Source organism: Podarcis gaigeae (genome assembly GCF_964106915.1).
Source record: "Podarcis gaigeae genome assembly, chromosome: 2".
In the NCBI taxonomy this organism is placed as follows: Eukaryota; Metazoa; Chordata; class Lepidosauria; order Squamata; family Lacertidae; genus Podarcis; species Podarcis gaigeae.
Window position 1 is genome coordinate 37,424,851 of NC_139679.1, and position 21,719 is coordinate 37,446,569.

Genomic DNA, 21,719 nt, shown 5'->3' on the forward strand with positions numbered 1-21,719 from the left:
ATTTCAAGGAAGGAGGGGGAGTAAAGACTGCTAACTGAAGAGATCTCTGAAAAACAAGACGGGTCGGAGGAACAAGAATAAATCATGAGAAGATTCACCAAGGCTCGGTATGGCAAAGGGACTGATGGGGGAGGGGAAAAAAACTTTCCTTGCTTTTCTCTATGTGATTAACCAAGAATCCCTCCCCCCACAAGTCACAAGTCAGAAATGCCGTTTTAGGGACTTAAGCTGTGGATTTATGACTGTGTGGAGATAACTTTCTAACCAAATCATGTTTTAAGAAGAACGTGGAAAGTATAAGAGCTTTGGAATCATGCAGTAAAAAATACCGTCGCCATGTTGGCAAGTTCTGTCGGAGGACTTAAGTCTGGGAGGAGGAATAGAGCTGTTTTTATATTGTGGGTGAGACTCCTCAGAGGGACTTAAGAGTGACAGATCTGCGAGATGGAAACAGCGATGTTATTTATGAAAGCGATGATATATGGAAACCATCTTGATATGAGAATTGGACGAACGGAAAAATTCACACAGGATTATAATTGGTGTTTATCAGCTTAAGGAGATTATCAGAAGAGATCAGAAATAAAAAAATAAAAAATATACGAACAAGATGAGATGTGGAAACAGCAAGATAAGACTGGATAGAATTATGAACATTATTTGGACTGATTTGGACATTAACGCAGTAGCAAGAAGATGATCGGAATCCCCCTTCGGAACTTGAAATATGGGTCCCGTCAACAAAAAATTTAAATTCGGCTTTGTAATTCGGAATTTATGTGATGTGATTTGATTTAATTTGATTGGTCGGTTAATAAAAATTATTTTTTTTAAAAAAAGAGCAATGGGCGGGAAGATGCCTTTCTTCACTATTGAGGATGGGCATAAACAATTCTGGATTGAGGAAAAACTGCATCTTTGTGCTACAAATGGGTCACTGTGTATGTAGTTTATGAGAGATGGTGGGTGGATGCATTCTAAATGTCTACAAGTGAGACTTGGAACAAAATGCTGCAGCACAGGAGATGCTGACCACTCCATTCCTGCTCTCTCCTTGCTCCCAGTTTCCCATTTCCCCCAAAAAATAGCTAGCCAGCATTCTGTGTCTAGTGAGCATACATGGTCCCCATTGAGCTGCTTTGAGGGTTCCATCCTTATGAGTTATGTGAACTTCGTAGCACTCCCAATACCCCTCCTCCCCTTGTGCTGGGGTTATTTTGGATACATAAGCACTCCTGGCCTGAATGCTGGAAATTGAAGGAATGATCTGACCCCTTCAGAATCCTTGCTGTACAGGCATACTTTGCAACAACAACAACAACAACAACAATGGCTTTTCATTCAATTGGGATTATTTAATACATTGCCATGACATTCAGGGCTCATCCACACTTTTGCTTATCTCTGGCATGGGTATGAGAGGTTTTTCATCATCATCATCATCATCATCATCATCATCATCTTCACCATCATTTATTTATACCCTGTCCATCTGGTTGGGTTTCCCCAGCCACTCTGGGTGGCTTTCAGCAGAACATTAAAAACAGAATAAAACTTCAAACATTAAAAACTTCCCTAAATAGGGCTGCCTTCAGATGTCTTCTGAAAGTCAGATAGTTGTTTATTTCCTTGACATCTGATGGGAGGGTGTTCCACAGGGCGGGTGCCACCACCGAGAAGGCCCTCTGCCTGGTTCCCTGTAACTTGCCTTCTTGCAGTGAGGGAACCGCCAGAAGGGCCTCAGAACTGGACCTCAGTGTGCAGGCTGAACAATGGGGATGGAGACGCTCCTTCGGGTATACTGGACCGAGGCCGTTTAGGGCTTTAAAGGTCAGCACCAACACTTTGAATTGTGCTTGGAAACGTACTGGGAGCCAATGTAGGTCTTTCAGGACCGGTGTTATGTGGTCTTGGCGGCCACTCCCAGTCATCAGTCTAGCTGCCGCATTCTGATTTCGCTCTTCCTGAAGCCCAGATATATCTGCATCAGCATGCTGAATGATAGCCATGTTGATTTCAACTTGGGGTGGATAGGAGGCTTTTAAAAAAAGAATAATCTCATGGTGGGAGAAAACAGCCACGTGAAATCAAGCTTCAGAAAAAATAAATATTATTGTATATTGCTGCAAGCTTTTGCAAATCTAATATTTGCTATGGCATAACATGCACAGTTTAAACTGATAAAAAGCAGATGCCGGAATACTGATTCCACTGAATTCTTTCTCTGATTAATTCCATTCTAAGCCTTCTCTTTTGTGTTTCAGGACATACATCTGGACAAACATGGACAATATGTCCTTTAAGACTATTCTGACTTCCCCTGGGCCCTTTCCTCTCTAAGCATTTTGGGAACGTGATTTTTAGGCCCAGTCCATTGAGAAACTCTTTGACCAAGGCACTTTGAAATGAATGGGGTTTTAAGAAAAAATTTGCTGTTGCACAACAAGAGTGTGTGTGTGAGGGGAATTTGCTCAGGAGATGTAGATTTGTGGACTGTGCTCGTAATCAACAGCAGAAGTTGGGAAATAATCTCATTAAGGTGCAGGATTGCCACAGGCATTGGGAATGTGTTAAGGGGTTCTCTTTTTGAATCAGATATTTGTTCAATATGCTGGAGGAGTGAACTCATTATCTAATGTTTTGTCAGGGACTGTAGTTTGACATCACAATCATCTCTCCAGCATTATCCCAACGCTTCCAAGTTTACAAATGGGTGAACTATATTTGGCAATCTTGTTTCTTCTGTCAGTGCATCTGGAACCATTTAGGATGGATCCTAACAAGTGTGTAACCTGAGGAAAATTTAATCCATGAGGCTTTCAAAACAAAGGTCCATAAAACATTTTCGAAAGCTGGAGGCATTTTATGATTCTGACCGCTATGTGAAACTGAGCACTTGTTACAAAATAAAACATCTGAACATATTAGCTTTAATAGATAGATACAGTGCTTTTTTTGATTAAAAAAATAGGTTTAGGAGTACTCTCATCTTCACTCAAGAAAATCACCATCTTATAGTTCAAATCGGGGGAAATAAATACAGTAAATGGACAAAAGCATCAAGATTCACAAAATGTTTAGGGGTATAAAAGCACTGGATGGATAGATAGATGATAGATGATAGATGATAGATAGATAGATAGATAGATAGATAGATAGATAGATAGATAGATAGATATAGATAGATAGATGATAGATAGATAGATAGATGATAGATAGATAGATGATAGATAGATAGATAGATAGATAGATATAGATAGATAGATAGATGATAGATAGATAGATGATAGATATAGATAGATAGATAGATAGATAGATAGATAGATAGATAGATAGATAGATGATAGATAGATAGATAGATAGATAGATGATAGATAGATAGATAGATAGATAGATAGATAGATAGATGATAGATAGATATAGATAGATAGATAGATAGATAGATAGATGATAGATGATAGATGATAGATAGATATAGATAGATAGATAGATAGATAGATAGATAGATAGATAGATAGATAACAAGTTTCTAGTCCATACAGGACTGTGAAGATAACTTTGGCAATGCCTGGTGAAATTATAGAGCCTGGGATATATGTATGCACAAAGCTGGCTTTCTAGTGGTCAGGGGCAAGCCTTTCTTTGCTTCTTATCAAGGCTTTTCAAGACTTGTCCATGAATAAAATTTTGCAAAATAAAGAAATAGATGCACATTGGTTAATCAGATATCACAAAATTCAGCTCCCTCTTTGGCACAAAATCTGAGTAACGTTGGCACAGAACTGTTGCTTTGTTTATTGATTTATATTTAGCATCCCAACCCTGCCTATATCAAGCTAACAGGACATGTGTGTAGTAAAAACCTTCTCCAGCTTCAGATACACTGCTGGGATAAGCCTCCAGGATGCTACAATAGCTTTATTATTGGCAACTCTAAATCAAGCTGGTGAGAAAAAAGATCTAGAACTACTGGTAGATTTCCAGATGAATTCCAGCAGATTGCCAGGGGTTCCCCCCCCCCAATGCAACAAAATGACCCCCTCCAAAAAACCACAAAAAAACCCATAATGATGTTAGTGTGCATTAAACTGCTTTTGTAAACCACCTTGTGAGGGCAATATGCCCCTTAAAGGAGGGCAAGTAATAGGTTCCATTAACTATTCTGGAGGATCCAATTTTAGAAAGCACAGCATAGATTTTCCAGGTTATAGTGAAAAAAGCCACTGACTTTTGGGAGTTGGTGCCAGTCTAAGCACCCATTTCTTACTTCTCCCATAGATGCCAAGTTAAGGTGTACCCTTGTTATTTGTTTGAGCCACATTTACCTGTTCTGTTGGGTAGCTATCCAAGTGCATTGGGTACTTAAAATTGAAAAAGCAGAGTGATGATATCCATCTAATCCACCCACCCACCATCTTTCCTAGTATGTATACATAAGCTTGCTCTACCTCTTGCTATGTGATATGTGGAAGTGAAGTACCTAACTTGCCTTTTAATGAGGATTTTCTAGGGACCAGCTAGCCAGTCTGAATATACGACAAAGTGCAATGGATTCTTCCTTGCATCCCCATCCTTCCTCTGTCTATCCATCTCTTGTGCGGGCTCTACTAAAGCCTGGCACCAAAGAAAAATGTGGACCGTCTAAGCAACAGAAGGGCTGTTTCTGTTTCTGCCAGAGTGCTAAGCCATTGCAGTTGACCTATTCTAGACAGATGCTCGTCCTTTTCATAACACTGTTATCGTGATTTCAGCAGCCTGAGCGGCTTTGATTTATCAAAGGCTTTCAGAGATGCTCGTCTCAAAGAGCAGAGGCCACCGCTGTGCTCTGAAGTAATTACCAGCCTTACAGAATTTTGTCCTGTGTTGTCATTTCACCACCATAGGCAACACATCCCACTAGACAGCATAATAGCCCTCGAATTCACTCAGTGGCCATTTCCAGAAGCCCAAACATCCCTTGATTCATAAATCTAACTTTTCACTCTCTGGGTCTGCAATCCCTGCATTCTGACTATCTGTTTAGTGTTCAGGGATGTGAATTGTGCCTGCAGTGCAAAAGACGTCACAGCAATTTCTGTAGCCTAAGCCAAAAATGATCTGATCTCATATTCAGAAATCCCCATCCCTGCTCCCCAAAGATTTTGCTGGAAATCTGATTGCATTTTGCACACTCTCCCCTTTTCTGTCCAGTTTCTTTTGGGCAATATTTTTAAGTGCTGGTTCTCACAACTTGGTACAACAACCCACCTGCAAAGACACAGAGCTGCAACAGATACTTCCTTTTGTGCTTCCCTTCTGGCCTCCAAGGTAACCCTAGAGAAATCTCTGCTAGAGATTCCAAGACTCTCCACAGGAGTTACAGTTCCCAGAGCTCCTGAGATAAGACCCATGGAAGGAACTAAGCAGGTTTGAAATTTATTCACAATTACATATATAGTGCAGACGTTGGCTGAATCACAAGACAAGGAGACGGTAAAAAATTCAAGCAAACCCTTGAAACACGTTCTATGTGCGAGAGTTGCTCTCCTACAAAACAATGGCTGTTCATCAAGTTCACAAGTACCACAACTCTCTTCAGATTTCTACTACTTCTTTCTAAATCAGCCAGTTTCATGTCAGGTGTATGAAAGAGAAATAAACCTTGCTAAAATACATAGATAGTGGGATGATAGTAAAATTAACTCTATTGTTTTGGGGTTTTTTTTTAAAGTATGTCCTTGACTGTGCAGTACTTCTGTGTTTTCTTTCTTTCACTCTGCTAACTCATTCACCTCCAATTCCAATGTTGACTCCCCACCCTTCGCAATACTTTGGACAAGTTTTTGGTGTTTTCTGTGTGTGGAGGGGGGAAAGCTTATCTGTTTAAATGTATAAACATTTTCTTTTTTAAAAAAACAACAACCCTGCCAATCATTTTCTTTATTTCTTTTCACTGGAGGTATGCTCCTGGCAGGCGATGAGTGGCTTTGGGACTGCCGCAAGGGCCAACCAATCAGTGCTTTGCACAGCCAGATGAGCAGGGGGGGGGGTGAGAAGGTGGCATTGTTATACCAACCAATCAGCACTCTCTGCCAATGACTTCTGCGGGAAACAGGAAGAACTGTAGATGTTTTCAGTTCTAGGGAAAAGGAGCAAGTACAGCCCCACTGCAGGCTCACCACTCAACCTCTTATTTTTTGTAATTTCTTCCCATATGCCTGATAAAAACAGATGACATGAGATCAACTTTGGCCTGTGAAAACCTGATCTACAGCTGATTTTAGCCTTGTGAGAATTAGATTGGATCGGGTGTCATGCTCATGACTGAATATAGTATCTTTAAAATATTCATTGCTTCCTTAGTGGTTTTCCTTCCTTTTCCGGCATGGTTTTGCAAAGTTAAGGGAAAGATTGACCTCCTAATACACACTAAATTAAGTCAAAATTAATATAGGTTTGTCATGTTCCACTGTTACGAAAACTGCCTGGTATTTAAACACAAACTCCACAAAGATTATATAATCTAAAAAATGCTGGGTGCTTAACACTTAAAATACACACCAACTATATTCATCCGTTATCCATGTAAGGTTTCTCAGTCCTGTTTCGCATTCGCTCTTGCAAAAATAAATTTAAGATATTGAAATCCAAGTTTGCTTGCTATATTGGCCGGGCAATTATTGTTTGGCATTCCAGAATTATATGACACACTGCAGACTGTGATTTAGAGAAATTAGAAGCCATCCCTGTTACGTTTGTAGAAGAATGGCTCCCATTCTTAACACGCCTTAGCTCTTAGAAACATTTTGCAAACGGCCTCTAAGATTTACTTGCATACGTTTGTATTAAGTATTAATGAAGTTTCTATTCTTAACAAAGAACACTCATCTTCATGGTATGTTTTATATGTTATATTTCTGCTAACCAGTGCTGAATACAATAATTTGGTAACTTTATAGATCTCATTTTTTTATTGTGTAACTGTTTTGCACATTTTTCTGCTTTTTCTTTTGTAACTTTATTACGAAACAACAACGCAAAACCCCAAATAAAGCAAAATTGAAATAAGAAAGAAAAAACCCAGAAGCCATTCTAGAGCCCAAATAAGCCAACAGTAAACTTTTTTGGTCGAAGTTCAGTCACATAAGTTTCTGGTGCTTTGCTTACAGCAACAGTGAGATCTTTCTCAAGCATGGAGCCCTTCAGTCAGATTCCCAAGTACGAATCTGGCCTGTATTGTCAGGGGTTAAATTATAGTGAGATGAAATTAATGCAAAATGCAGAGGCTTTCAGTTTCCCCAAGAGAGGAGGTGTTATGCTTTCTCAGTGAAGATTCTCCTACATAAAGCTACCAATTATATATTTCCTCATTGCTACATAGCAATGAAGTTCAGGGTTTAGCGCTGCCTGGACAATCACAGCTTCTGAGTGAATGTGTGCACAAGTCAACCACTTGTGTGCAAGACTGTCATAGAGCACACACAGGTTGCGTATTAATTCCTGGGTAGAAGTGCCTTCCATGTAGGGGTGTCCTTAATGCTTAAAGCAACAGTTATTACTCTGTGATCACTGGCAAGTCACTGTCTTTCTCAGCTTAACCTACTTCTTATCCAAGGTTGAAGAGGTTTTAATGACTGGATAATGGATTGGATAACAGATTGGATAACTTCTCTCTCTCTCTCTCTCTCTCTCTCTCTCTCTCTCTCTCAGATCTATTCATCATGAGCCTCTGAGGTGCCACAGTATTTGGGGCATCTGTGTTGCCGCAACTTGAATAAAATGGTCATCATTTGGCAATTCGACTCAATTCAATTGCTGTGAGGATGGATGAGATAGTGAAGTCCTAAAAAATGCTGTTTAAATATCCTAGAATACTGATAATATACACAAAGAATTTTGAGTATCCCACAAGCATTGATTACTGAGGTGATATAATACCATCGCACAACCTTGCTGGGAGTTTTTGCCCACAATGGAAAGATTTGTATCCCAACTTTGCCATTTTAGGTACTGCCTGTGATTTTAGTTCTAAGACTCCAACTCCTTAGGCAGCTCTTCCACCAATGAGCTCCTCTTACAGTCACAGACCACAAACTAGCATTGAAATCAATGGTCTTAAGTGCATCTAGCTCTGAGCTTGGATTGCTGCCAAAATGTTCTTCCTAATGTTTAATTTAAAACTACTACCCTCTAATTCAAACCAGCTGCCTGGAATATCTATTCCTTGTATGCAATGAACAGTTGTTCCCTCTCCACCTTCAGATTTTGAATGTTTTCTTAAGGCTGCAGTGTTCAGTTCATATGACGTTGCCTCTATGATAACGTCTGCAGATGGTGTTCATCATTGTAAGTGTGTGATAAGCTCCCTAAAGAATGAGCCCGGAGTGCTAGGCCCTTATTGGCTAAAGGAGTTTTAAGGTACAACTCAAGAAGGCATCCCTAGCTAATCAGGAGCGGCATGTAGCTAAGCAGATCAAGCTACATGGTGATGCCACAAAGCCAATTCAGGGTGAGGGCATTGCTTCCTGCCCTCACTCTGAGTAGACAAATCCTTTTTACTTCTGTAAAATAAAAAAGTCCCGTATTTTTGTTCATTCCTAATTGTAGTAGCCACCTGTCATGTATGCTTTAGATAAGATATCTGCATTGAAGGGTGTTGAACTATAATAATAGTATAACAATAAGTTATTATTTGTACCCAGCCCATCTGGCTGGGTTTCCCCAGCCACATTGGGTGGCTTCCAACAAAAGATTAAAAAATACATTAAAATGTCAGACATTAAAAACTTCCCTAAACAGGGCTGCTTTCAGATGACCCTTGGGGTCCCTTCCAACTTGACAATTCTATTATTCTATTTAAGAGGGCACATCTGAGCCAGGATGGTACAGCAGATAGGATGTTGGACTGAAGAGTGGGGAGAACTGGGTTCAGATTTCCATTTAACCACAGGAACGTAGGAATGTGCCTTACAGCAGGTCAGACTATTGACCCATCTAGCTCAGAACTGTCTGCATTGATTGATACCAGGGGTCTTTCTCAGCCTCACCTGGAGCTTGAACCCAGGACATTTTCCATTTAAAGCAGGTCCTCTGCCACTGACCTACAGCTTTTAGGTAAGCCATGAAGCATACTAGACAATAATACACAGGTCATATTCTTCAGCTGCTGATTCTATTTCCCAGAGACAGTCCCTATTTTCTGGAACCTGACCCTGGATTAGCCATTGCCCATATTATGTCCTTATATCCCTTTTGCCATGCGGAGAAATGCTCCTAAAACCTTGTCACTATCTGGATAATCGTGGTTCCTTACGGATACCTTGAAACTTCTGTTCCTTTAATAACTTTGGGTATGGGCTTGTTGCTGCTGCTTTTGGGGAATATATCGTAAGCCACTAGCCTTTAGAGCAGCCTTTCTCAACCTGTGGGTCCCCAGATGTTGTCGAACTACAACTCCCATCACCCCTAGCTAGCAAGGCCAGAGCTCAGGGATGATGGGAGTTGTAGTCCAACAACTTCTGGGGACCCACAGGTTGAGAACCGCTGCTTTAGAGGCTAGGAAAATGAGATATAAGTCAGGGAGCTATAGTAACTCTGTGGCTGATAAGGATTTGAACCCAGGGCCTTAGCACAGCATCATGCTGCTTCTCTTGTGATCACTTGTGGCCTGCTCAAATGCAGATGATACAGCAAGTGACATGGACCACAAATTCTCCCAAAATTTGTACATCAGTGGAGCTGTTGAATTATTTACTGGTAAGAGAGGCAAGCTGCAAAAGCCAGCCGAATACAATTCTGAGTACTGCTTTTCTTCTCGACGTGCCTTCACAACAGCCTCTCCACATGACCTAGTTCTCCAGGAGGGAAGCAATGATCAATTATCCAGCTGCAAAATGTGCAGGCATGAGACGAGTGAGGAAGCCAGCTGGGTGAGAGAGCTGCTATCACACAGGTACTATTCGTTTCAAACCACATGCATCCTGCTTTGAGGGCACACACGCGTTGACCAGAGTAGCTCCAAAGTGAAGGGGAAAGGGGAGGGGAGGTTAGGAAGGGATCTGGGAAGTGTTCCCTAATTAGGATTTATTTGTGCTCTTTCCTTTCCCTCCCTCTCCCACTCTCCTCCACCTCAGTCTCCTTCATTGGCCTCTTCCTGTCATACAGTGACTTATTAGGACTGCATGGGTGTGTGAAAGGACCCTTTACAAAACCCCTCCAGCATCTTGGAGGAAAACAAACGGGATCTTAAAAAAATAAATAAGTGATAAATGATGTACACAAGACCAAAGCAGAAAAGAAAATGAGAGGAGCCAGAGGCAGGTTTATGGTTTCAAAAATTGCCATTTCAGGGGAACAATGCGAGCATCCAAGAAGTTGGCTGAGCAGGACATCCCTTTCCATAAGCTAAGCTTATTCTTCCTCAGCAGGGCTTCTTTTTCCATTTATTGAATCCTTCTGGCTTTAATAATGCTTTCGACCAATTACAGTATCTGGGACGCAAGGTTGGGCAACAGATCTATCTACTGTATACCTGAATCCTCTGTTTAAACAATGTTGCTATCTTGGCTCCTCTCCAGTCTGTGAACCATGGCTACATTTGACATATGCATGAAGTGTTGCTGGGGCTGGATCTAGACACATCAAAAAAAAGTTTCGGGAAAACGCATTGTAAACCTCTTAACGGGAAATCACATTGGCGGAAAACAGAACTCTACAGCGCCATCTGGTGTCACAGTGTTATAACATATTTAAAATGCTTTTCCTTTACTAAGGTAGCTGAGTCCCAGGTCTCCTTCGGGAGATGATGGTGCAGTTTAGTTGCAGAGAATGCACAGGATTGCCATTGTGAGGGCAAGCAGAGCAGTTGCCCTCTGTTTCCCATTTATGCCACAGTACCAATTCTGTTTCTAGTTGATATAAAATAATTCCAATCAATGTCCTTATAAAAGAATATATCACGCAGCTCTTTTTTGATTTAAAATTACATCTGTAAAAAGCAGGAGTTAGGGATGTTACTGAAAGTATTCCAGTAAATTCAAGAACATCAAGAGTCAAGACACATTCAGTGAGCTCATTCACAGAATCACAGAATTGTAGAGTTGGAAAGGACTCTAAGGGTCATCTATTCCAACCCCTGGCAATGCATAAACCTGCCATGAACAATTGCTCCCACTTCCCTCTACTGTGCTCCCCCTGGCTCATGCTGTGCGGAAACAAGCCATGATCCCTGGCTTGGCTTTATGTCTGAACTAGGGGTTGTGATTTGTTTTGCTCCAAACAACCTTCAATCTGCAGCCAAGGTTTGTTGAGAGATAACAATAAGTGAGCGATCATGATTAATTCCTTCCCAGAGAGAGTGGGGAGGGGAAATGATCCAGCTTGGTGTGCGGATGATAAAATAGTAACTATGGTTTACTGTGATGTGCTAACTAGGCCAGTGACTATAGGTATAATACCCTAGTCCAGTCCTTTCATAGCGTGAGTGATGGGTGGGAGGATTTCAAGGCAGTACGAAAAGCAGGAATGTCAAGTAAAGAAAGTTTGGAAAGAGAAAGGCTGAGAGAGAAAAAGAAGACATTTTCTCAGTTGCATGGATGCCTGCAAGACATTTTCCAGAGGTGGGCAAAAGTGGAACACTGAAAGCAGCTTCAACAAACATTGAAAAGAATAGTGCCTGTTCTATAACTGCTACAAACTTACTACAGTTCTCGAACTGCTTAGTTGCCGAACAAATTGGCTCCTGAACGCCGCAAACCCAAAAGTAAGTGTTCTGGTTTGCAAACTTTTCTGAAGCTGAATGTCTGAAGTGGCTTCCGCTTGGGTGCAGGAAGCTGCTGCAGCCATCGGAAGCAGCACCTTGGTCTTCAAACAGTTTCAGGAGTCAAACGGACTCCCGGAACGGATTAAGTTTGAGAACCAAGGTACCACTGTATGTGAATGCCCATGCTCAGTCCTTTGTGTTCTTAGGATTTTTATCAGTGTTAACCTGTTATAGGAAACATTGGTTAATAAGACAACACCTGCTTATTGTCTGTTTCTTTTCCATTATTCTCTACAAGCTCTTTGATAAGAAGTGTCTTTGCTGCTTCCATGCGCAAGAAGTAGAATTACAAAGTGAGCCTGACTTCACACACTGTGTGCGACCCTGTACTTTCTATAAAGCCAGTTCAGGGCCCTTAGCATTGTGGCATGAGCACTGCTCCACCAGCAGAGATGAAGGTATGCCAGCAGAAAGACAGTTATTCTGCCACAAATCCCCTGTGCTGGCATAGATGTTCTGCCGGCAATGTGCAGCTAGCGGAGTTGGAGGAAAGATGCATGCCGGGGTGAGTGCAGGCACATCTCATCCAAAGCCTCTTCGTTTCCTTGATGTGCCCACAGAAAGTGCACAGCTCTACACCAGCCCTGGGTCTGACATATTTTGTTCCCTCTCATTGTCCGCGCGAAGGAAGGAGAGGAAAACTGGCTCCAGCAACATCTCCCATCTTGCCAGCAGTGAAACAGGAGGCCATCAATGCATGGTAGGATCACTTCACCCTACCTGTTTTCCCTTGCAAACAAACGGTGCTGTTTGGCAGCAGGCTTTTGTTAAATTTCATGGAAAGATATATTGGTTACATTGCCAGATGTATTCTTTTCAGTCTGTAGACTGAATGTCCTTGCTGCACCATTCACACATCAATTCCTGCCTTCATCTATTTTGAAGGTTGTTTTTGAAGGCCACTGTACTCTTCCAAGTTGTTTGTTCTGGTGTAATCCCTATCTAGCTTTACTTCAGAGCAACTAGTCTAAAGATATCAACCTACGTTTTCATCCAAGTATTAGTTTATTAAGACCATTCAAACTGAAATACTGTTTAATAATATTAATAGTATTGTGAATTCATTGAACATGGTGCCAGAACACAATCCATGTGTTAATATGTTTTACTGTACTACTACTACTATTATTATTATTATTATTATTATTATTATTATTATTATTATCAGTTTATAATCCCGCCTTTCATCAGATTGATCTCAGAGCAGATTACAACATGAAACCAACAATAAAAACCTCAAATGCAACAATTAAAAGCATCCAGTTAAATCTCCCCCTCAAGCAAAAGTATGCAGCAGGGAATAAAATGTGGTATCTTAACTCAACATTCATGAAAAGCCTGGGCAAATAGGCGTGTTTTTAACTGGTGCTGATTTACTACCCAGGAAAGATTTGAAAGGCAACAGGACTACTGCCAGTCTAAATGTTTTATAGATAGTAGCCATGCCCAGTGCCATAGTGTGCCATTTTTCTAACTGAAGTGGAGGCCCTGTTCCTGCAGCACCAACATTATAAAAAGCCTTGCTGCACCATTCACACATCAATTCCTGCCTTCATCTATTATCCAGTGTACACACATACAGACATTCACGATGCCACCAGAAGCAGGTTTCTTCACTCTGCTACCTGGCAGGGCCAGCTCAGTGTATACCTTTAGATATTTTTGACTGGTTGTGAGGGCTGCATTGGAATCCCTTCTTGCTCAGCCTTCTTCAGCTAGATGAAAAAGCCCTTCAGTATCAAACTACAGTGGTACCTCCGGTTACATACACTTCAGGTTACATACGCTGCAGGTTACAGACTCCGCTAACCCAGAAATAGTACCTCAGGTTAAGAACTTTGCTTCAGGATGAGAACAGAAATCGTGCTCCAACGGCGCGGCAGCAGCAGCGGGAGGCCCCATTAGCTAAAGTGGTGCTTCAGGTTAAGAACAGTTTCAGGTTAAGAATGGACCTCCGGAACGAATTAAGTATGCAACCAGAGGTACCACTGTACAGCATTTGATCAGCAGAGGTAACGGTTTCTCCCCACCCCAAACCAACCAGAAGACGGATCTTTTGCAGTTGCCATTTGGCAAATATTCAGGTATACCCTGATATTGTGCATGGCTCATCATATGTTCAGTCTGTGCTTCAGCCAGGGTTTGGAAGCCTTGAATTGTGAAGACACCTCAACACTTGGATAGTGGTCTGTTCTGGAATCACGCTGAATGCATTCGCAAGATCAAGATGCACAACAGAGATTCCCAAAGAAGCCGTTAAAATGGTTGGCCTTAGTTGTGGAACACACACAACTTCAGCTTTCTTAGCATTCTGTCACTTGGAATTAATGGGCCTCACTTTGTAACAATAACTATATTTGGAATTGGATTGTAGGTCTCTCAAACTTGAAAAACGTATCTGTTTTTAGCAGGATTTATTATATTTTGAGCCATTTCTACTGTGATTTTCAGTGTCAAAGGTACAAGTCTCACGAGGTAAGCTTGGCTGAGGAGTACTGGTTCAGCTCAAATGTTGTGGCTGAGCACCCAAACATCTCTCTGCTCTGTCACATTGCCGCATTTAGCACCTAGCCGTACATTGGGAAGCAGAAAAACCTTCTTTCATGACTACTGGTTTCTAGTTAGGAACGGTTTCCCTGTTGACACAATGACCCAGAAATAACATTGCTGCTGTATGTAGGAGTTAGTCTTGTGAGAGGTAAAGGAGAAAATTATTTTTTAAAGCTCCTCTTCTATATCTGAGAAATCTAAACTAAGAGCAGATTATCCCCTGACGCAAATTTTTGTTCCTTCTCCTTTCCCCACTAAGTGATGTTTAGATCTGTTGAGCGATATCACGAACAGCAGTTGATGATCACTTAATCTTTCTTAAAACGCTGTCGTGTGGACCCCTGCTTGGAAATTTCAGCTTGAGCGCTGTAAGAAACAAGGTCCGCGACAATGCTTCTGTCTTCCAGCTCCATGGCTCATTCTTTTGTACCATTATTCCTTTTCTCCGACTTCCTCAGCTAAGTTGTAATAACATTTTGCAGCTGTTTTGTACAGGCACTCAACGAATCCACTGTCCATTCTCTACAAGTATCAACTGTTACCTGTACATGCATTATGAATCTAATTGCCATTGGTTTGGCATAATAGCAGACCTAAAGAGGTAGGGACACTGCAGCAATCTGCCATATTCAATCCATATTTTTAGCCCAAGATTGTTCCAAAAACACTAAGGGTTCTGTTCTTAAAGTTACGGAGGTTTGTCGCCTTTCCAGTGAGAGCTAGAGGCATCGCTACACGGGGTCCGCAGAGTTTACCGTTCGCATTTCTCAGTCCTGTCGCTCCCGGGTCTCTCCAACAAAAAAAACCCCGAAGAAACGTCGGAACCACTCCAACGCTGCTGGTTAGCTTTTCCCTCAAGGGTGCCCCCTTGAGATTTTGGGGGTCGCATTGCCTTTGCGTTGCCCCCAAGCCCCCGTGCAGCTCGGAAAAGCCCTTCAGCAGCTTCTCCCGCCCCCTGCTGCTTGCGATCAAAACCGGAAGTCTCAATCCTGGACCTTCCTGGTGTGGCATTTTATCTCCTTTACTTTCCTGTGGGGGGATTATGCCTAAATAATTGGCATATGGATGTTCAATGGAGAGGGGAAACACAAGAGGCCGAATGAGCATCTGGGTACAGATATCCATCAACGCTGCATTCTGATACGCATTCCGATACACAAATAGCTCAACTAGTTACATGTAACTACATGCAGCTAGAGCAGGATTGGGCCATATATGGGTTATGAATCACAAACAAGCTAAACAATGTTTTTTTCCCCCACGTATAGCTCGCACTGAACCAGGTACATGTGTTTGCTCGCAGACCCACCTTTGATTTCCTTCTCATATGCGCTTATGGTTTCTCACATGCGCTTATGATTCGAGGCATGGCAGCAACATGGAATGGAAATTGCACAACCGGCACATGTATCTGTGCATCCACATGTGCCAGCTCACTCTATAAAGTGCCTTGTTTGCATGACGGTTTTTTCAAAAGGAGGGAAAGGGGAAGGAGAAGTAATTCAGAAAAGCAAGAATATCTAAACAAAATAAAAAAAAAATCCTTCCAGTAGCACCTTAGAGACCAACTAAGAGTATCTAAGATACTACCGATACTTTCTCTAGGCAACTGAGAGCATGAGGTCTTCAAGGTGCACACAAACGACCTCTCAAAATTCTCCACCCTTATTTGTGGAAAATGTTCAGGGAGAAATACTGGCTCAGATCTAGTATGGGGAGGAGAAAAAGAACAGAGGTTTCACACATTCCCTAGCATTCCCTCCACTGTTCCTTTTGAAAGAGCCTTTAAGGGGAGCTCAGTGTTTTTGCTCTCCACAGGGCAGCTGCGTTTACTCTTTCTCGCTGCTCCTTGCACATGGCAAGCGGGTAATCTGACATCTTTACTATAAGCATATGCTTCGGTTTTGCACTCCACCACAAACCACACTTCTCGTGGCCAGAGGGGATCTGTATTGCTTCCTTTGCCGTCTGTCACACATGGATCTGCATTTAATGTCGACCTGCCATATTGAAATATAAAATTGACCTGCTGCTGCTGTAACTGACTTCAGGTCAGTGAAAACCAGCTGCCTGATAAGAATCTAGGAATCCAGAATCTAGGAATTTGGAAATGGAATACTGGGTCTGCCCTACTGTTGCTAGGTTGTGCCAGCAGGATAGCGTTATGTATTTTATGGCCTATGGATCATAGCCCCAAATCGGTAGAGCATGAGACTCTTAATGTCAGGGTTATGGGTTCGAGCCCCACATTGGGCAAAATATTCCGGAATTGCAGGGGGTTGGATTAGATGACCCTCACAGTCCCTCCCAACTTTACAATTCAGTGATTCCATGTTTGAAAGATGGCTGTTATGCATACCCAGGAATCTGTGTAAATTAAGAAGCTGGCATGTCATTTTCTTCTACCAGTGTGGGATATACTGGTATGTATGAATGGGCAAATATATCTTCCTGTAATCTGAGTGTGCTTGGTGTTTTCATAAGGCGGGAACCTGAGGCTGTGAGTCAGCGAGTCAGCAGCCCAGAACCTTGGACCCTGGACAACTGCACAGCAAGAGGGTTAAGAACGACACTGCTACACACACACACACACACACACACACACACTCCACTTTGTCGAGATGCAAGGCCACCGCTGGCCCTCCTCGATCCTGTTGTTGCTGCTGCACTGCGCTGTGCTGTCTCTTCCTCCCACCTCAGGTGTACTTTTTACACTCCTGCGTCAGAACCTTGCCATGGGCTGCCCCATGTATGCCCACTATGGCATATATGGATGACCAACCCATTGCTTACTATGACAGTGATACACAAGAGGAAAAAGTTTGCAGTGCCCTGGATGCAAAAAGTGGAAAGGTTGTTAAAAAAGAGAGAGTAGGATTTGTTTTTCTCAGGAAGAGCTTTACCTGAGAGGTTATCAGAGGGAAATGATTTAAAATTATTGGTTAATGATTATTATAGACAGATAAAAGAGGATCTGCTCTACCTGATTATTTTGTGGATAGGTTATAATAATATATAAGCGCCTTGGCAGAAATTGGTACTTGTACAGCTGATGTGCAGGGAGATGGGAGATAAAATATTCTTGTAATGTGATTGGGTTTAATTTTATTAAATAATGAAATGAAAGTTGGAAAAGCTAATGTGTTTGGAGCAGCAATGGACGGAGGGAAAAAGAAGGAACATCTGGGAGGGGGTGGGAAGTCAGCTTTTAAATTTCTATTAATTTGATGACAATTTTTAATGGAAAATCAACAAAAAATAATTGGCAAAAAGTGGAGAAGGATGATGCTCAGTGCTGGGAAAGATATACCCAAATGTTGTATGGCTGGGAGCAGTGGTTCAAAGCCAGCCTGGAGAATTTGTGGAATAGTTACAATCAGAGCAAAGGGTTCCACACTCTGCAGCTCATGTACGGCTGAGGCGAGATGGGAGCAAAAGAGAGTTTTGACAGTATGCCCATGATGGGGAGGTGGGGGATTTCATCAGCTGTGACAAGGACACCCTCACCTGGACGGCAGCTGATATGGAGGCCCAGATCACCAAGCGGTCCTTGGATACAGAGTTTGCCACTAACAAGTACAAGAAGGGCTACCTGGAGGAGACCTGCGTTGAGTGACTGCAGAAATACCTGGACTATGGGAAGAAGGTTCTGCTCAGGACAAATCCCTCAGTGGTGAAGGTGACACAGCAGGAACTTCTGGGTGGAAATCCCTCATCTGCCAAACCCCTAAAGAGATCAACACCACCTGGAGGAAGGATGTGGAGGCCGTGGAGAACGGCACCTTATCCAGGGACATTGCTCCCAATTCTGATGGGACCTACCATGCCTGGGTCAGCATTGACCCCCAAATCAGAGACTGCTACCGGTGCCACACTGCTGGCCTGCCAAAGCCAGTGGTTTTGGCCTTGGAGAAACCTGCCCATGTGGGGCTCACTGTGGTGGTCTTGGCTGCTGTCCTAGTGATCATCATCATCCCCGTCAGGAATCAGAAGGCATCAACAAGTCCACCAGGGCATGGTGTCAAGTTGGTGTGTGAAGTGGGCCTGGAGGGTTTGCTCTAGGGGAGAAATTAGGCTTTCTTTCACCAGGGTGTTATATGTGTGCCAGAGGCTACTACATAGGGTTGCTCTGTGAGAGAGCGATAGAAAAAAGCATGGTGGCAAATTTTCAAGGCTGTGAGGGTGTTTTAAAAACAAAACAAAAAACAAAAACAAAAATAGGATAGTTTTTCTATTTTATGAAGCTGTAGATTTTGTAAATGTTAGCTATATTATTATTATTATTATTATTATTATTATTTATATATCGCCCTATACCCGGGGGTCTCAGGGCAGGTCACAGAATAAAACCATCAGCTTTTAATAAAAACATCATCAGTGCATTTAACACAAGATATTTAGCAGGCAAAACTTTTCATGTCATGGATATGAAGGGATATGCTTTGTTTCAAACAATGTAACTTGCATAATGTATTTATTTTTATGATAAGTAAGTAGAAAAGGGTAATTCAGTGTGAATTCAAGGGAGCCATTTCTGGATATATGGGTATTTTGCTTCAAAGAGAACTTGCGTAAAGGTTTGGGATGCAGTTCTGTTTTTATCCCATTTGGTCAATTGCAATGACACCGTTTATCTCTGTAAAAGATTGTAGACCTTGGAGGGTGTTTTTTTTTAGCGAAGGACTATTCTAACATCATCTCCAGTTTCCTACAGAAAAACTCTGATAGGAAACTTTAAAGGAGGGGAAAGGTGAAAAGGAAACATCAGCACACATTTGAATAGATATGCGCAGCTGTCAGGCAAAGGTCTAAAATCTTCCTCATTCTTCATCAAGCTAAAGTCAATTAATTACAAGACTACTCCTTTAAGAAGTTCTGCAAACATTTCAAGCAGCCCAGAAGACAGTAGGGTTAGAGCGAATCAGTATGATAAATGGGTGGGTGAGTGACTATCTCTGGGGGCAGGTTCACTTACCTACACGTGATATGGCAGATCTATGATTGGATCTCCCAATGTTTGCCTTTTTAAACTTAAAAGCAGCCATGAGAGGCCTTGAATTAGACTGGAACACAGTGTTGCAAGAGGGGTTAATCATTCCCCCTGTATCACTTCCCCACTTAACTCTCCCCCCCAAGCCAAACTATTACAGGCCTCAAGGAGGGGAAAATATTGGTGCCCCTGTTGTGTTTTGAAGAGGGAGTTCTGAATCCAAGCCCAAAGAGGCATTTTCATTCAGCTCCAAAACTGCTTGTTGCTGTTGCCTCCCGTCTCTTACCAGCATCTCAGGCCTGATTTCCCTTCTTACCTGCACTGATTTCTCTCTCTCTCTCTCTCTCTCTCTCTCTCTCTCTCTCTCTTTCTCTCTCTCTCTCTCTTTGTGCATTTGTGACATGCCAAAGAGAGTCCTGGGCAGTTTCAGAATAAAAAACAAGGCCACTTATGGAAATAACACTGAAGAGACATTATAGCTGAGGGAAAGCCACAAACCACATGACACTTACCTGGGGGCTATTTACAAATAGGGTTTCTCACTGAAGTAAAATAAGCTAAATACAAATGAATGGTTTTCCTGGCTTGGGCAATCACACCGGTGAGAACCCACATCCGTTTTAAATCTATGCTTCTCGTCTTATGCGTTCCACCTGGATAGTCCCATATAAACACACCTGCCTTTCGGATAGATTTCTGTGACTCTCAATATCCTCTGCTGTGTAACCATTCACAATATTGTGCAGGCACCTTGCATTTAAATGTTCCTGGACCTCCATCCCTCTGGACCGGCAACCTTCATGCCAGCCCCAGGAGACAAGTTCAGCATTATCTTTTATACTGACATTGCAGCCCAGCTGATGAGCAGATGGTACTGACAAGCTTCGGCAGCCCTGTTTCGGATTTATCTTGGCTCACAAGTTGCTTTCTTTCACCCAGGAATCTGGTGTATGCTTAATTCCATTAGCAAAAAGCTAAATCAGAACCACAGAACAGAATCCCTTCCTTCGACCCTCCCCCCTCCCCTTTGCACCCACAAGGATAAGATGACTTTTCTGGCTGAAATACTGATTCTCATCAACTACAGCAACAGAGGTATTCCTCCTCCTGCTATTTCCCCTTCTCTGGTATCTTGAAATCAAAAAGGCAGTGAAATCATTCCCAGCCAGAACTGATCAACTGGAGGGAAACAGTTGCTGCCATCCAGCCCTTGATCGATTTTGCTTGCATATTTATTTATTTTTTGGCTTCTTGTAAATACCTGATCAGTACGGAGACCCCAACGTCCTCGCAGTTGGCGTAGACTCTGCTCCATGTCTCCTGAATCACCTTTTTCTCTGCGTCTGACATCTCTTCGCTTCTTTCCCATCTCTCAATCTCCATTTCTCCTTGGACTTTCTCCATGAAAAACAGCCAGCAAAATCTTCCAGGGAAGCCAGGAGGAAAGAGAGGGGTTTGTGAGAGTCTCTCTTTCTCTCCGCGTGTGCGCGTGTGTGTGTCCTTTTTGTGTGTGTGTGTGTGTGTGTGCGTGCGTGTGTGTGTGTGTGTGTGTGTGTATCCAGCAAAAACAGATAAGGTGTTCTGTTTGTGGGTGGTATGGCTGATACTGTTCCTGGCTTCCTCTCACTCTCTCTCTCTGTGTATGTGTGTCTGTCTATATAGAAAGAGAGGTATGTAATAAGAGATAATCAGGGGGAGAGAGAGATTGTGTGTGATCAGATTTCAGATCTTCCAGTGCAGCCCCTTGCTGTGGTTCACTTCAGCTCAGCGTGTGTGTGTGTTTGTGTGTGTGCGTGTATGACTCTGAAGGGAAACTGACAAAAAGTAAAATATTCAAAGGCATTGCAAGACCAGCCTTTTTACCAATGTGTGAACGTGAGCTCACTTTTCTCTCTCCTCCCCCCGCCCTCCCTCTCCCTCCTCCTCCTCCTGTGTGTGTGTGTGTGTGTGTGAGAGAGAGAGAGAGAGAGAGAGAGAGAGGTGCTCTTCAGTGTCAAATTCTCCTGTTTTGAGTATTTTATGACTTGAGATTTCTCCTTTTTTCCCCTTCTCCTTCACCATTTGTAAACAGCTCAGAGAAAATGGAGCATCTGAAGTGAGCAGTTAAACTTATCCCAACAGCTGGCTTAGCTGAGATAGAGCTTTCTGATTCCCACCATATTCCTTAGGAGATTGTTTTTATCAACAGCAGCAAAAATCCTTGCTACCCTGTGTCTTTTTGGAAGGGGCTGGGGCTGGGAGAAGGAGCTATTAAATAAATGTTTATCTTCCACAGAATCTGAATTATACCCGGCTTCCAAGGAAATGTTTCTAATTATAAAATATTTCCCTGCCTTCATCTAAACTGTGAATCAGATATCGGAGGAATAATCTGATTTT

The 21,719-nt window shown here is 42.3% G+C and overlaps 1 protein-coding gene across 3 annotated transcripts in view; it reads right to left on the reverse strand.

Moving 5' to 3' along the window:
• Positions 1-21,327, reverse strand: part of CYGB (cytoglobin) — a 55,539-nt gene extending 34,212 nt beyond the window's left edge. Inside the window, exon 1 of one of the 3 annotated variants that reach the window (XM_083725969.1) lies at positions 20,602-21,327. In XM_083725969.1, coding sequence (XP_083582095.1) covers positions 20,602-20,744 — 143 coding nt within the window. In that variant the 5' untranslated portion in view covers positions 20,745-21,327. The remainder of the gene's footprint in view (positions 1-20,601) is intronic. The other 2 variants (XM_083725970.1, XM_083725968.1) reach the window with 2 other exon arrangements.
• Positions 21,328-21,719: the final 392 nt, after the last annotated feature.